At 62.2% G+C, this 16,463-nt stretch overlaps 1 protein-coding gene across 16 annotated transcripts in view; it reads right to left on the reverse strand.

The window, feature by feature from the left end:
• Positions 1-16,463, reverse strand: part of MAPK8IP3 (mitogen-activated protein kinase 8 interacting protein 3) — a 47,638-nt gene that overhangs the window by 14,600 nt on the left and 16,575 nt on the right. For 5 of the 16 annotated variants that reach the window (XM_060648035.3, XM_060648039.3, XM_060648037.3 and 2 more), the window contains exons 3-9: positions 16,194-16,264; positions 15,872-15,963; positions 12,055-12,078; positions 9,402-9,546; positions 5,621-5,867; positions 4,870-4,972; positions 4,553-4,671 (exon numbers count right to left, since the gene is read on the reverse strand). In XM_060648035.3, the coding sequence (XP_060504018.2) occupies positions 4,553-4,671; positions 4,870-4,972; positions 5,621-5,867; positions 9,402-9,546; positions 12,055-12,078; positions 15,872-15,963; positions 16,194-16,264 (801 nt within the window). The other 11 variants (XM_060648038.3, XM_060648034.3, XM_060648047.3 and 8 more) reach the window with 8 other exon arrangements.

Genomic DNA, 16,463 nt, shown 5'->3' on the forward strand with positions numbered 1-16,463 from the left:
GAACCGAAGGGGTCACCGGTTTGTTGCCACCCTGGGTCCGCCGCCCTCCGCGTCACAGCTTGTAAACCCTTTGGTGCCTGGAGCGTCAGGCAGCCCTGCAGTCTGTTCTTTCTTAGCCCTTTCCGGGCTCTTCTCACATGTTCTCCTGGACAGAGTCTGGAGTCTGCTCACAAAGCTCTTTGGCCGGGGCTGGGTACGGACAATGGGCTGAGCCGTGAGGCCACCCGGCAGCTTTACAGAGCTCAGCCTGCAGACCCGGAGCGTGCAGAAGTTCTCGATGCATGAGGCCTTTCATGTTCTTTTTTTAAATGTTTATTTTTTTCTGAGGGGAGGGAAGGGCAGAGAGAGAGGGAGACACAGAATCCGAAGCAGGCTCCAGGCTGTCAGCACAGAGCCTGATGCAGGGCCTGAACTCAACGAACTGCAAAATCATGACCTGAGTTGAAGTCGAATGCTTAACCGACTAAGCGACCCGGGCGCCCCTTTCTACGTTCTTCCGTCACATTCCCGAGTTCTGTGCACATGGGCTGGTCTCTCTCTCAAGGTTAACATCTAGACGGCGTCTGGGTCTGGTTGCCACGGGGTGGGACCCCGCTACCTGGGCACAGCGCACTGGGTAGAAAGCACGTCCGGTCGGCCTGTGCGGCCTTCAGACTCCAACTCAGTGACGCAGGGTGCACTGCCTGGCTCGTCTGAGCCTCAGTTTCCTCGTCCGTGAAGGAGAGACGTGACCTCCGTAGCTCGGGCTCCCTGGAAACTCCCTGGTAGACGCCCAGCACGTGCTATGTGGTCACTAGGTGCTAACTCCTCGGCTCCACAGCTACGTCAGCTCTGAGAGGCGCACTCTCGAAGCACGGCACCTCTGAGACTGGGCGTGCTCTCACGATCGAAGGCGTGTCCCCCTTCAACTTGAAGCAAGGGCTTCCTTTCCTGGAGATTTCTAAACTAACGGTGTATCTTACAAGCGGTGCGGTCAGCTCAGTGAAACATAACAAGACAGGCCCATCCAGGGTCCTTCCTTCTTTGCTGAAGGAATTCACAGTCCAAATGCCATGGCGAGCAGACACGATCCAAATGCCCGATCCAGACATGCAGAGCTTTGAAGGACGCCGTCCTCGGCCACGCCGACAACATCACCGTGTTTCTGCTATTGCAGGACCTTGCCACTGTGAGGACTGCCGCCCACTGGCCGCAGGCTTTTTGCTGTTTAGCAGCCACACAGGGAATGCAGGGGACAGGCACGAGGCTCTTCAGAAAGACTCTAGCCGAGCCAGACAATGGGGCTGGGGCCCCTCGGCGAGGGGACTGGAGCCGACCCCAGCCCATTCCTCCACCTTGCTGGGCAAAGGGAGGGCTCCTCTGCCTGGCGCCCCACTGACACAGTGACAGCACCTGATTCCTTCTCAACTCCCCAGGGCAGCCTGCCTTTCAGATGCCCGTCGTGCCTAAGGCTCCGGAAGGGCACGCCCAAGAACGGGGCCTACGCCAGCCAGATCAGAGCGGTGCCCAGGATGGCCACCGGCCAGTGACGGGACGCGCTGGCGGGCAGGCCACCCAGCGTCACGGGCGGCGACGAGGCCGGCCAACTCCAGTCATCCTCCACGACCACACGAGGGACCAAATGTGGAGCAGAAGCATCAGCCACGATGGCCAGCAGTGGATGAAGGGCCACGTGAGGTGGGGGCCCGTCTGTGCCACGGAGCACCGCTCTGCCAGGGAAGGATGGAACGCTGACCCCTGCTACAACACGTACAAACCTCACGGGCACTTGTGCACAGAAAGAGGCCAGGTGGAAGAGGAGGGCCAGGTGACAGGAAGCGCCCAGGAGGGCGAGCGCACAGACACGGATGGGTCACTGTGTGTGGGCACAGGCTTCCTTCGGGGGGGACAGTGCTCTAGAGCTGTGGGGTGCTGACCTCACGGCCCTGAGCTCACTCAGAGACACTGGACTGTGCACTCTGGGCAAACCCATCACATTCCATCCCTAGAAAAGCACAGAGGGCGGTCAGTCATGCCTGCTGCTCTGGCTGGACCTGGGTTCAAGTCCCCATTGTGCTGCTTCACTTCACCTTCCCCGGGCTCAGCTTCTTCATCTATGAAATGGGGGCGGCGGCAGCACCCCAGATTAAAGGCAGACACGCACATCTAACGCTGGTGTGACTCTTCTCGTGACCGTGTCGATGACTGGAACCGTGTCGTGAGACGAGACTGAAAAGCACAAGGTCTGGGACTCCGGCTGGGCGCCTCCCCTACGGTCCCCTCCCCAACCTGCGGCCGGCCCCTAAACACGGCGCGGGGCAGCTGAGCTGCCCACGGCCAGGAACTCGAACGTGGAGCCGGGTCGCGGACACGCGAACGCCGTGTGCCTATGCGCTCTTCCAGGGAGAAGGCCGCCACCTCTTTCATCAGAGACTCAGGAGTGCGGCACACACGAGGCCCTCGCGCGCTCACAGCCTCCAAGGTGGGCCTGGCAGAAAGGTGCTCCTTCGCGGACACACACGTGTGCCCGGTCACCCACTACAGCCTTGCTCCCGGGCACAAACTCTAGGGGCGGGAGTTCCTTCCCATGCCGCTCCCGGCCTGGCAGGTCCAACGTCTGAAGGACAGACAGGCACGAGCCCAACGGAAGCCACGTCTGGGAAAGCAACGTGGAGCCAGTGTCAGGAGCCCACATCTCTACGCTGAGGTTCCCACCTCTAGAAACCCGCCTTAAAGAAGTCTCCAGGGGGGCGAGCTGATTTACGCCCATAGGTATCTGTGACTGCAGTATCCAAACAGCAAAAATCAGAACCCTGGCAGAATGGGTTGAGTAATTTACAGTCTCATGCCACGAGGTGACGCGCACTGGGGGTAGTAGCAGGTCAGAGAAATGGTAACATCGCCCACAAAGGGGAGGACAGACATGACCCGAAACCCCCCACGTGCCACGTACGTGTGTGTGCTACGGCACCTGGGAAGGTGCACTCGTCACGATCGTCTGGTTTTTACTCTCTTATTGGCAATTTCTGGTATTATGCGAATATTGTTATAAACGCGTACTACTTTTCCAAAAATAAAAATTGGAACGTATATAGGATTACCTGAACTCTATAAAGGAGAAGGGAAAGGTGTCAGAATATTGCAAATGATTTCCTCGAAGTACCTTTTTTCTCTATGTTAACAGTTTCTGTTATTTTTTTAAGTAGGCTTCACCGCAGGCGGCTGTGCTCCCGGGAGGCCTCCGCGGCCCGAGCGAGACAACCAGCAAGGCTGGAGCTAAGAGAGTGAGGCTGTGCAGATGGAAACCACCGGCTGGTGGCCCTCCCTCATGGGCTCCAGCCGGGCCACGTCTGCAGCCGGAAGCCCGGCCATCCACCGAAGACACTGCCGTCCACACAGGGGAGCTGAGCCCGAGGCAGACACACTCTACAAATGTCCTCAAGTCCCTGATGGCCAAAGGTCACCAGTGCAGAGGGACACTGGTGGGAAGTAGAACTCTTCGACGCAAGGGGCGCCTGGGCGGCTCAGTCGGTTGAGTGTCCGGCTCCTGTTTTCAGCTCAGGTCATGATCTCGTGGGTTCGAGCCCCTTTGTCAGACTCTTGGCTGACAGTGCAGAGGCTGCTTAGGATTCTCTGTCTCTGCCTCTCTCTCTGCCCCTCTCCCGCTCTCTCTCTCTCAAAATAAATAAACATTAAAAAACAAAACCAACCTCATCCACGTGAGGCAGCTCCACCTCCTTGGGCAGCACGTGACCAAACCCGGGCCACAGGGCCTGCAGGCGGCCTCACGGATTTCTGGGCTGAAGTGGCACCGCCGACTGGCTGCCCCCTCCTAAGCCACGAGAGCTGGGGGTACCATCCCTCCACAGAAGCCGGCGTGGGGAGGAGAGGACAAGCCAGAGCCACTGATCCCCCACAACACGGTCACCCTCTGCCCCGGAGGTTGCCTTGCTGGGAGGAAGGGACCGAGAGCTCTGGTCCTGCAGCAGGCCTTCAGGGGACGAGGTCAGCGGGGGCAGGAGCTGGCGGGGGGGGGGGGGGGGGGATGAGGCGTGCCACTGCAAGGATCCGATTTCCCACCTGGCCCCGGACCCCGAGGGCAGTGCTCGGCTGCATACACGGCGTCTACATGCCTCACGCCCACCCCAGGACAGGAAGCAGGCCCCGGAGGGAGTCCACACGGGGAAGTGTCTCTGCACCCATTTCTGACCCAGGTGCAGGGAGCTCTGGAGGCGACCACGGTGCCGAGGGCTTGCAGATGGGCAGCGACCCTGTCTGGGCATTTTCTGCGAGGAGCACAATTGCTAAAAAGTGCACTGCCTAGGCACGGGCACAGTTTTCAGGGTGATGGAACGCTCTAAAATTAGGCAGTAACACAGCTCTGTGAGCACCCTGAAACCCACTGAACTTTATCCTTTAAGGGGATACCTTTTATGGAATGTGAAATGTATCTCGACAAAACTGTGAAAAGAAACCCCTAGGTTGCAGCTGACAAAGACTTTGCTTTCATTATGAACAAAAGCAACGGCAGCAAGCCCGAGGCCCTGGGGTCACGGGGGTGGCCTGAGTTTACCTAGCAGGTCCGCTCCTTCATCCACGTCCCCGATGACCTCCGACCCCGCGGTCGACAGTTCGTGGTACAGGGAGTCAGTGTTGATGCCAAAAGCCTTGTTCACGATCCCCTGGGTTGGGCTGTGAGGACATGCAGCCGGGGGAGGGCAGGGTGAGTGGGCAGCGTTCTGGGCTGGGGGAGGGGGCTCTCCAACACCGCCCGAGGGGCCGCTCAATGCCAGCGCTGCCTGTGCAAGAGGCTGCAGGGGGCACCTTCGCCAAAGGCCCCACCTCCACAGTGAACGCTGAGCCCACCCGGCCCCAGGGCTCAGTGAGTACCTGTTGCCCGTGCGATCGAGACGGGGCTCCCGACTCATGTCCAGCTCCGGGGTGGAGTCGATAATGTCTTGAACATCAGACCACTCGTCACTGCTGCCCATGCCTGAGGGGTGGGGGGGACACACAGGAACCCCAGGGTTAGGGGGGGCGCCTGCCCTCTGGCCCCGTATCTGGAGACCCCACACTAGACCCCCGCCAGGCAGGGACCGTCAGGAAAGGGCTTCCTCCTCGCCGGCGGCCACGTGGGGCCCCTTCATCAGAACCGGGTCTCCTTTTCATGACCTCCAACGACCAGACCCAAAGCCCTGTCTCTCCTCCTGTCCCTCCTCTAGTGAGTGCGTCTGCTGGGTGATGGCAGTGTACCGTCAGAAGCCGGGTTGCCCCCTGAGTCCACACGCTGAAGCCACAGCCCCCAGAACCCCTGCATGTGACTGCATCTGCAGATGGGGACTCTGAAGAGGTGAAGGCCACATGGGCAGGCCCTGGTCTCATCTGACCGTGTCCTAAGAGGAAGGGACGACCCCACGAGGACACTGGGAGGCGACGGCTGCCTGCACGCCCGGCAGAGGCCTCGCGGGGAGCCAGCCCGCCACCCTGATCGCTCACTTCTGGCTCCGTGGCCGGGGAGCCCACGAATGTCTGCGCTGTCTGTGCTGGCACCCGAGCTAAAAGCGGTAGCCAGAAGGGACGGCAGGATGGGGGGGGGGGGGGGTGGGGGCGCCGCCCGGGAGCACGCGGGCGGCCGAGGCACCTATGCTGACGTTCCGCATCTCCTGTGTGACCTGGACCTCCATGTTGCGGCTGTTGCGCTTCTCCCGAGCCCGCTTGCTGCTCTTTGTGCTGGCGCCGTAGTCCCCCAGCGGCTGCAGGCTCTCGTTGAGCGGCGTCACCGCCGCCGAGGGCACGGAGGACGTGGGCGTGTTGGACTTGGTGCCCGTGGTGCTGGGCGTGGCAGCCGCGGAAGACTGGCCCGACTCGGACATCTCGTCCTGCGGACACTAGGGCCGAACACAGGGAAGGGAGAAGCTCGTCATGTGGGCCACCACGCCCCCAGGCTCTGGGTACGGCCGGGCACGCCGTGCAGGGCCAGCAGGGGCCTTGGCCACCTCCACGGGGCCCCCGTGCTGGGCTCCCTCGGCCACGGTCACACGGCGCTCTGTGCCGGGACCGGGAGGGACAGGAGGACCCCTGCTCTCCTGTCGGGCCAGCTCCTCGGGCCCGGTCCCTTGGTTCACCCAGCCACTCCTCCCACTTTGCAGAGGCTGCTGCCACCTTATTTAAATGCTGCACATCGGGGCTTTTAGCCTGCACGCTCCCGGGAACAGCCCGCCGATGCCGCGTGTGATGGACATGAAGCTACGTGAACATGACAAGCAACCCTTTGCAGCCAGCGGGGGGGGGGGGGGGGGGGTGGTCGGAAACAAGGTGTGCCTCAGGGCGGGGCGGAGGGCTCTCCGGGGCCTGGGAGGAGGCTGAGCATGCCTTCGGATCAAGCTACGGGTGCTGCGGCCGGCCGGCCCCGCCTCCCGCCTCCCGCCCCCCACTCCATCTCCCGCTCCCAGTGCTGGCCGCAGCCAGGGGCTGGGAGGGGCACAGACCTCCCGAACGAACGCAGAGACTAGAGGGAATGTGGAATTCTCGGCCCCCACGGCTCAAGCACCTACACGTCTACACAAATGCCAACAAACTGTGACTCTCCTTCCACGGAACGGGTCACCCTCAAAACATTCCCGGAGCGGACAGAGACCGACCATTAAAATGCGCCCTCAGCCGCTGACCGTGAGAGCCTCCTGCCGCGAACACGCTCTACTTGAGGAAGTATGACGCAGGAAACCAGCCCGCTCCTCTCCCGGTCTTTCCTCCTGAAGCTCCTGACAAGATCCATAACCTGGCCCCACGCGGCTACGCACACCGACAACCGTGACTCACCCCCAACCCGGTCCTCGGTGGGCGCGCCAGAACCTGCCGGCAGCACCCCCAGGCCCTATCACCACCCTCTTGCGGGGCCCAGCTCCCGGTGCACACCCCAGTCGCCAGCGGCAGTGGCTCACACGGTGTCTCCAGAAGGGGTGCTTCTGGGGGCGCTGAGGGGAAGGAGCTGACGGCAGGGGTGCGTGGCCTTCTCCACAAAGCTGGACACACGCTGGGACCCACCCACACCCGCCTGCAACTAGGAAGGCCTGACCAGGCTCCCGTGGCTGCCTCTAGGTGACCGGGAGGCAGAGCTGGTTGGGGACCTCTGAGACCCGCCTTTTCCTGACCCGCGTGGTCAGTGTCAGGCCAGGGCCTGGGGTGGTGACCTCCGGCTTCATCTAACAGGCTGCGGGGACGCATCTGCCTGGAATCCAAATCGACACCCTCCTCGACCCGGCGGCCAGGTCCGCGGGGATGTGTGCCGATGTGTGGGAACACCCGTGGCTCTCACAACTGGGGACGGGTAGGCGCTCCTGGGGTCCAGTGGGTGGAGGCGGGGGTCCGCTCACTATCCTGCAGGCCACAGGACGACCCCCACAGCCAAGAACAACGGGCCCGGATTATTAATGTGCTGAGGCCACAGGCCCCTCGTGACAGGTCCTGTCTCCCTGGGGGCACCCCATCCAAGTATTTTCTATTTGGGTTCTACCGCCTAAGGCCGGTGTGAGAAGGAAAAATCCTCTTTGTGACACGAGGCACACTGACAGCCTCTGTGATGGAGCTGCCCCAGTGGTCTGTCCGCCCCACACGACACAGGCTCCCAGGCCTCCTGCGGGCAGGGGCCCTCTGCTGCACGGAGCCCCGGGCCAGCACTCGAGAGACGGCCGCAGGGGACCCGAGGCACGGGGAAGTCTGAGAGGGCGGAGGGAGGCCGGCATTCAAGTCCACACCTCTCTGGACCACACGTTTTCTGGGCCGCCTCCTCAACGGCCACATCCGGTGGCCTGTCTGTGCCCCACCAGCCGGTGTCTGCGGGTCTGCAGCGGGCCTCCTCGCCCCCCAAAGTCACCGAGGGGAACCGTGCGGCGCAGCCAGGCCTCCCCCAGCCCCTGGCTCTCCCTGAGCCTACAGGCCGCCGCCTACCCGCAGGACGCTCCCCTGGCCACCACTTACCTAACGGCAAACCTCTCAACCTCCTAAACCATCAACGTGTGGCAGTGACCTCCAAATGCAAAGAACCCAAACTCTTAGCGGTCATTCCTCACCATGAGTAGCCACAACTGTTTGGTTAAAACACTGAAAATACAGCACATAAAAACAAAAAACAGAACAAAAAAACAACAAAAAAAATTAAGAAATTAGAAAGACCTTAAAACCTAGAACACAAAATAAAAAGAACTTAAATGTAATTAAAAAAAGGCAAATAAAACACATATACGAACTGAAACAGAAAACACGGTGATGAAGAGTAAAGCTATTTTGGACGTCGCAGCGGCAGAAAGAGACACAGGAAGAAAGCTGGTGGGGGTGCGGGCAAGAGGCGGGGCTCAGCGGCCCCGCAACCCCCGCGGCCACCTCCCCCGGCCACCCCGCATGAGCCGTCACCTCCAGTGGTATAGCCAGGCTCTGCCGGGGGGGGGGGGGGGGCGCACCTGGCCCCCCAGGCCCCTGCCCTTCTGCCCCACCCCCCACACGGGCAGGTCCATTAACAGGTGGGCCGGCACCCAGGTCAAAGGTCGCAGAGACATGCTCAGTGTCTGCAGCAAAAGCGAAAGCGAGTGGGGTCACTTGGTGACAGAACGGGCAGCTTGCAGCCACCTCCGGCAGTCAAGCTGGACACCCAGGGACGAATGGACAGTCAGCCACAAGCTGCGGCAGGGAGAAGCTCCACAAGTTCAGGTCCCACAACCGCCAGCCCGCCCCAGTCCAGAGGCCCAGGGGCTTGGCCTTCCACAGGCACCTCCAACAGCCTCTGCAGGAAGGGCACCAGGCCTGGGTCGCCTCCTCCAGCCCTGGGGGTGGCATCCTTACCTGGCGATGGGGCCACAGCCTGTCTGGTGAGGGCAGGCTGAGCTCACAGACCGAAACCGGCAGCACGTGACCAGGGGCCCTGAATGAGTCCCTGCCCCTGGCTTTCTCGGGGACCCCGCTGAGGCGTGCACTCCCCAGATAACTGCACACACCCAGGACAGCCATCTCCCCAGACTCGGAGACCCAGAAGTCAGGAGCACAGTAAGGACAGTCTAGAGGAGACGACGCCGACCCCTCACCCTGGACTTCCCCGCAACTGGCGTGCAAACCTCAGATGCTAGGAGGACGGCACGTTCTGGGCCGGCGTCCAGTCTGGCCACGGGGCTCATACTTTGGGGCGAGTTGAGGAACAGACGTGCTTGTGCCCCCAAACAAAGGCTCAGCTCAGCCCTGGCCTGAGGCCCACACCCCCAGAGCAGTCCTTCTCTCCAGCTCGGACGCCCCTCCGCGAGAGGCCCTGCGAACCCAGGGGCAGCTGCAAAGGGTTGGCCGCAAAGACAGCTTCCTGAATGAGCATGGGACGATGGGGGGACGGGACGGGGGAGAGGAGGCGGGGGGACCCTCACTCCACGGCACGGCTACAAAACCTGGTAGCTGGAGCTCAACTGCAGCTGGCCGAGGTCACTCAGGTGCCAGTGGTCCCCCGCAGGCACGAGCTTGCCCCCCATCTGTGCACGTACCATGCCGTCGGCCAGGGGGAAGACGTTCAGAGAGGTGGGGCGCTCCTTCCTGCTGAAACGTGAGGGAGAAAGGAAGGAAGCGCACGTTAGAGGTGGCTCACCACTTGAGAACGGGACTCGCTCTGGACACGCAGGGGCCTGCTCTGAGGGAGCGGGGTCCTGGGTGGGGGCACAGGGGCCGCCTGCCCCCTGAGCTCCTCTGGAACCAAACGCGGTTCCATGTTCAGGGGAACCCGGGGTGTCCTGCGGGCCTGTGTGATACTTCCTTGTTTCACCGTGACTCACGTTTGGTGATTTTGGTCTTACACCCACTATGTGCACCAAGAAGTCCCACGGGGGAGCCAGCAGCAGGCCCCCTGGCAACGTGGCCGCACAGAGCGCTCCCGGGGGGAGACTTTACGATGGCGGCCTTTCCTATAGGTGGCGCAGCGTGCCTGCTTGTTGCTGTCGGCCCTGCGTCTGTGTCCTGGGGCCAGACAGAAGGGATCGACCTCTTCGCTCTGTACTTTGCTCCCTGTCCCCCACCCTGCTCCACTGTTCCTTCACGAGATCTCACTGCAAAACGTCAGAACCGACGTGTGCAGAGTGAAGAGGGGCTCCGTCCTCCTGTTGGGTGTCGGTGTCCTTGACAGCCCGAGGGGGCCCCTTTCTCCCACTCCACGCAGTTCTTCCTGGTCATCATGGAGCAAAGACCCCAGGGGGGAGTTCTTTTAAAGGTGTGCCAGGAGACAGGGATGAAGCCAGGATGAAGCCCAAAGCTGCCTGCCAAGTTCAGTCCCCAGGGGACGTTCCATCAGGGGCTTCTGATTGGATCCTGGGTGGCACATAGCCCAGGCCGGCCCATGCATGCCCTGCCCCGGGGCGGACACACCACACCCGGGAGAAGGTGGTCCACTCGATAGCCCGTGCTGCCCAGAACTGTTCGGGCCAAGAATTAAAGCCCCCGCACCACAGCATCTCACGCTTGGAGCCTGACCCCCAGAGAGTGTGGTGGGAGGAGTGGCGGGGGGCTTCTGCAGAGTTCCCCAATGGCCAGGTCCAGAGGCTGGACTGTTCTGGAGAGAGAAGACCGGCAGCTTCCTGCGGTGCTTGGAGGGTGCAGGTGACAGAGAGGAGACGTGAGGCCGTCATCCCTGATGTGAACTTGCTGCAGCCGGGCAGGGGCTTCGTGAGGCCTGGCCCTGGGAAGGGGGAGGGCTCTCTGGCCGCGGCCAGGATGAAGGAGAAAAACACGGGGTCTGAGTTGGAGTCCTGCTTCGTCCCCTTTGAGGCCGGCTCGTGTGTCCTATTCAGCAAGACGCTGCCTCCCCTGGACCCGCTGAGACCTGGCTGTGCCGTCCCAGAGTCAGTCTGCGGCAGGGACAGAACCAGAGGAGTGGTGTGCTCCCGGGGGCTGCACCCTTCAGGGCCTCTCAGGAAGCTGGTTTCCCGTGGATGACCTTAGGGGCCTCACGCAGCCCTCATCACCCGTGACAGAGGATGCGTTCTCAGGCGTGTCTCAGCTGCTCACGTGAGAGCTAGAGACTCAGATCTTAAGAAAGACATCAGGTTAGCAAGCTCTGAGACTGCAGGTCCATCAAAACCTCAGTAAGCCTGAGGCTCAGCCAGTGCTCAGGCTGCCTCCTGCCAGCAGCCCGTCACACCCCCCTGCCACGCCCAGGTGTCTGGGAAGGCAGTGGCCGCCACACGGTCAGCACATCCCCAGAGGAGGGGCCTGGTCTCAGGCCACAGTGGCCAGGCTCCGAGGAATGCCCATCGCCTGCTCTTCCCCCTCGGGCCCCCGGGGCCAACGCGGGGATCCCTCTCCTCAGGCCTGGCTCCACCTCTAGAGAGATGCAGAGTGGGTCCCTGGGCCCCAGGTGGAGGGCCGCGTGTAAGCATCCCGCCTCGGAGGACACGTGTCCCCCACTTCCATGGCTCTGTGCACAGACGTGCCTCGTGAGCAGTCAGGCTGCTCTCTTGCAATGGAGTCCTCCCCGGGGACCCAACATCATCTCCTCTCTCTGCTCCTCACATAGCCACGGGCAGCCGGGTCCACAGTCCCCTGGGCACTTGCTGGGCACTGCCCACCTGCGGCCCAGACCCGTCCAAAGCTTGGCCACTTCAGAAGCCGCAGCCCTAGGGAGTCACACCGCCTGCAGAGGTCAAGCTGCCCGCAAGGGTCACGGTCACACAGTGGGCTCTGGGCCCAGTACTGGGAGCGACTGTGAGTCCAGGACCGTGTGACACCAGAGCACACGTCTCTAGCCCTGCCCGGCCGGGTCCAGCGCGGCAGACCCAAGGTCTGATCTGACAACAAGGTGGATGCTTGCTGGGCAGGGCCCCTGCACCACCACCTAGTCTGGGGCTGGCTCGGGAACCCGGGCCCAGCCCACTGCCGCCTCTCCATGGCCTCCGAGCGCCACATCCAGACTCCATGATCGGTAACACCGCTGCGAAGAGCAGGGCGAGGACCAGCCCTGCACCTGTAATTAAGAACCACTGGCCGGACTGACTCTCCCGAACCCCAGGGCACCCCGAGCGCTCCGCGCAACAGCGCGGACGCTGCCCCAGGCTTTACCTTTTCCTCCACGACTGGCGAGGACTGCAGGGCAGCGACAGACAAGGGCCAGCACCCAGCGGCAACAGCACAGAGGGCGAGACGAGAAGACAGTATTAGAGGGCAGAGGTCAGGAGCTCAGGTCACACGTGCTCACATGGAGGGTGAGTGTGTGGTGCGGGCCAACGGCCAGGCACCCCACTCTGGACTTCCCTCCACAGGAACAGACACGTGGAAACATGCAGACATCTGCACGCGACAGACACACAACACAGACACGTGACCCTCTCCGCTTCACCGAGAGGCCCCCAAGCGGGGCCTGTGCAGGCGAACAGGTTGCACACATACTCTGCACAGGGCGGAGGGCGAGTGCCGTCCGGCACATGTGGGCACGTGGGGACGGAGCACGCGTCACACGTACGCTAACCCGCGTCTCTAAAGACACACAGACCAAGAAGACCAAGCCAAGAGTGAAGAAAACGCCGGTGAAGGTTTTGCAGCGATCGGTGGCTCCCGGCACCGGTGGCCTCCAGGAGGGGCCAGAGAGTCTGAACTCGGAAGCTGGGGCAGACGTACATCTGTCCCCAAAGAGCTGCGCCAGGAGGGGGACACCCTGGAGAAGCAGGTCAGGATGGTGGGGGGGAGGGGCCTCCCCGGGCCCCCAGGTGCAGTAGCGCGGCAAGAGAAGGCTCATGCTTCCTGTTTCCCCCTGCAGTCCCTCTGGGAACGTGGGGTAGAGGCTGTTCACCCGGAAACAGTCCTGGGCAGTCAGACACGCACAGTGCACCCTCAGAGAGTGTGGGCTGCGGGCACGCGATGCAGGAGAGGTGGCCGGTTTCGCGGGCTGCTGAGGAAGTTCAACGCCGAGGGGCCGGCTAGCAGGGCGATGGCGGCCGTGCAGACCCACAGCAACCCCCTCCACCCCCCACCCAGACAAGTGCCGCTCCGGCCATCACCAGGCAGGAGCACCTTCCTCTTTGTGGCCAGAGGGAGCCAGCAGAGGCCGACCATATCCAAGGAGGTGTCGGCTGACAGCTCAGGCGCCTTCTTCCTGCGAGTAGGACTCTCTCACACGGGAGGGGCTCTGGCTCAGGAAGGTCTGTTAACGGACTGCTGACGGCCTAGAGACCATGGTGACTACATACCCCTCGACCGTGGGGTTCCCTTCTAGTAGGATCAAATCAGGGAGAAGAGGCTCGGCGGATATCCGCACCAGAGCCCCTCCCTCTCCTGGACAGCGGCCAGGTCCGTGTTACAAAAGAAGGGGCTCCTGTGGGCTCTTGCCAGAGTCCCCCCTCCCCCCCACCGAGGGCGGTACGGTCTACACCAACAGGAGGTGGACTGTCGGCTGAACGGAAGACACCCGTTCCTTGTGAACAGGTTGTGGGGCTGCTTATGACCATCCTGGGGCCTGGAGGGAGGAGAGCGCACAGAGCTTCCACGAACGGCCGTGGGGCCTCGGAGGGGACCCTAGACGGGACCCTGTGAGCCGGCCCCTCTCGAGTTTGAGTCTTGACCAGCAGAAGGGTGGCACCCGCAACGGGCTGGAGCCCAGCTCCGACACCAGGGAGACCGGAGGGCCTGGTGTCGTGCTCCGTCCAGACTGGCTCAGGGTCGAGGGAGCCACAAGACACGCGGGAGAGCAGGTTCCCAGACCAGGTCCTGCGTCCGGCGCACACGGAGACATCCACGGAAAGCAACCCCATCCTGCAACCGTGGGGCCTCTTCCACATCCGGGAAGAAACTGAGGCCTGACCCGGCCCCCGGTGACGGCCAGGATGTTCGGTGCCCGGCTTTGTAACTTGCGAAGCTTCTGCTTTTTGCTGAGCCTGCGTCATCCCGAGGTTCTGCGCATCCCTGGGGCCCAGCGTGCTGACCCCTCGTAGAACCCTGCACGCTCATGGCCTCCGAGTCCTGAATTCAGAAGTCACACCTTCCCGGTTTCTGGGAAAACTGGGCCCTTCTCCCTGGGCTCTCTCCTTTGTGACCTTTGAGGTGCTCTTGTCCTAAAGGAGGCTGGCAGGGAAACAGCCTGAAGGTTCTGGAATGCTGCAGCTCTCAGGAACTGGCCACGAGCCCAGTGCTCATCAGAGATGCCCAAACCGCCCAGCTGCTTCAGCCCCAGCCCAGACTGCCCTGACCAACTCCCCGCAGAAAACAACACAAAGACCCCTGCCCCAGGTTAGCATTCAAGTGCAGCTGCTCAGAAATCTTCCCGGCACCTCTGAGTGCAGGAGTGAGGACCTCACGGTGCACTCAAGAGAAAATCTCAGCCGTGAACCAGTAGCTTGCGAGATCGCTATATCCCACCTTCAGACATCTGTGACCCAGAAACGATACCTACAGAGTTCTGTCACTCAAACCGTTCGGTCCGTATGCCCTCACTACCTGGTGCTGACTCAGCTAACGAACAGCACAGCGTGTGACACCTCCCTAGGGAGTGAGAATTCACTGCAGGGAAGCATCCTCAAGGGCCGGCGCCCCCGCTCCCCGCGAGAAGCAGGGGGGCTGTGAAAAACAGGCTGACCGTCCCTGCACCTCCTTTCCTAGGTCCTGCTAGGCCTTCTTCACACGCGTGCTCAGTGTTTCTGTTTTCAAGTCAGACGCCTCTAGCACAGGATACAACAGCTCTGCCCGCTGGTAAAGACCGTGGTCGGCAACGGTCACAGCGGCAGGGCCTGAGCCCTCCCGTCTGCGGCGTGACCCATCGAAGAGGCGGGCACAGAGAAAGCTTTCGCAGCCAGCAAGGGCTTCATGCGACGTGACCATGACTTGAGGCCTTGGCCTGCAGGAATGACGGGCCACCGCTGGAAATGGACCCATCACCAAGCTCGATCCGGGGGACCTGGGATTCCAACCTCCGGCCCCTCCTCCAACCTACTAGAGACTTGGGACTTCTGTCCCGGCCCACCCGGCCCAGGTCCATAACCTGGGTCTCCCCAGGCCAACTCCCTCAAGTTGCCGACACCCTCGAGAAGTTCGCGGACAGTCCGCTCCTTTGGGCCTTATCCCGACTGAAGGGCACAGAGGGGGGAGAAAGCAGCTGGCCTCGGCAGGCCTCTCTCCACCCCTCAAATAAAACCAGCAGAGCTCCTGGACTCAGACCAGCAAGGGCCTCTGGATCTGCTGGTGCCACCCTGGCCTGCAGTAAGAATGTGGCTCCACGCGGCGGTCACCAGGCTGTCTAGGCCTCTTCCCCACCCACGCATCAGTGCTCGTGATTCGAGGTAGTTAAGGCCCACAGTCACGGAGACCTGGATTAGCGAATGAGACACACACGCCTCACAGAGATCAGAACCTTCGTTCCTGACTCCTCCTGGGAGATTCCACTTGCTATGTTTTACAAAGGAGAAAATGGGGTGTGGAAGAGGCTGCTCCAGGACAGGGGCCAGGGCTGGGCTTCCAACGTCCCCGAGCGGCCCTGGTCCGGGCGTCCCGCACAACACTGCACCGCCCCACCCGCCTCCACGCTCTGGGCGTCTCTGCACCTGTCTGTGCGTGACCCCAGAAGCCCCACGAGTGTCGATGGGAGGCCACAGGCAAGTTTTAGTGAGTAGGTGGGTCCAGAAACAAGGCCCTGAGATGATCAGGAACGGCCACCCCATTATCCCAGGGCCTTTGTAACCGCACATGGCCAGCAGGAGGGCCACCCCGTTCCCCCGGACCGGCTCGGGCGCCCGGGGCACGGGCGGGGCAGGTTCCTGCTCCAGCCACGCACCCCCGCCAGGAACCCGAGTCAGGGAGAAGCAGCTCTCCAGAGCGCCCCCTGCCCTCCCGGCCCAGGCACCTCGGGGATGAGGGAACCAGAGAGGCTGCCACCTCCATCTTCCCGCCTTACCTCCTCCCAGGCAGGCTGCCCTCGGTTTGGCTGTTTCCCCCAACCTGCTGCATCTTGGACCTCTCGATATGTTCTACGTAGGTCTGGATCATCTGTGGAGGAGGAGGATGCCATGTGAGTCATTCCCACTGACCCCGGCCCCTGTCCCCTCCTCTAACTGTGGTACTTTCCAGGCCCGCTGTGCTCCGACAGCAGTAAAAACGACGCTCGCGAAAGGGAGTCTGGCCAGCACGTGGCTAACCGCTTTCCGGCTGGGGCAGGAGAAACCGGAGGTAAAGGCCAGAAGCCTCGCACGGCTGCTGGGCCGTGGGCGGGCACCCACCTCGGTGTGTCGCTGGTGCAGGGCGTTGTACTCCTTCTTCATCTCGGACTCTCTCTCCTCCAAGCGGGAAACTAGAAAACACAGCCGCCCCGTGTCAACGGCACAACCCACATCTCCACGCCCCCTCACTTCCCCTCCAGGCTCGGCACGTGGGCAGAGGGTCCCAGGACAAACTGACACCTGGTGCAGAGGGCCACCCTCAGGAGAGAACGCCGGGGCCGCCAGAAGGCAGGTCCTGGCTGGTCTGGGCGGCACCTGGTGTGCTCAGTC

The sequence above is a fragment of the Panthera onca genome, chromosome E3 (assembly GCF_046562875.1).
Source record: "Panthera onca isolate mPanOnc1 chromosome E3, mPanOnc1 haplotype 2, whole genome shotgun sequence".
NCBI lineage: Eukaryota > Metazoa > Chordata > Mammalia > Carnivora > Felidae > Panthera > Panthera onca.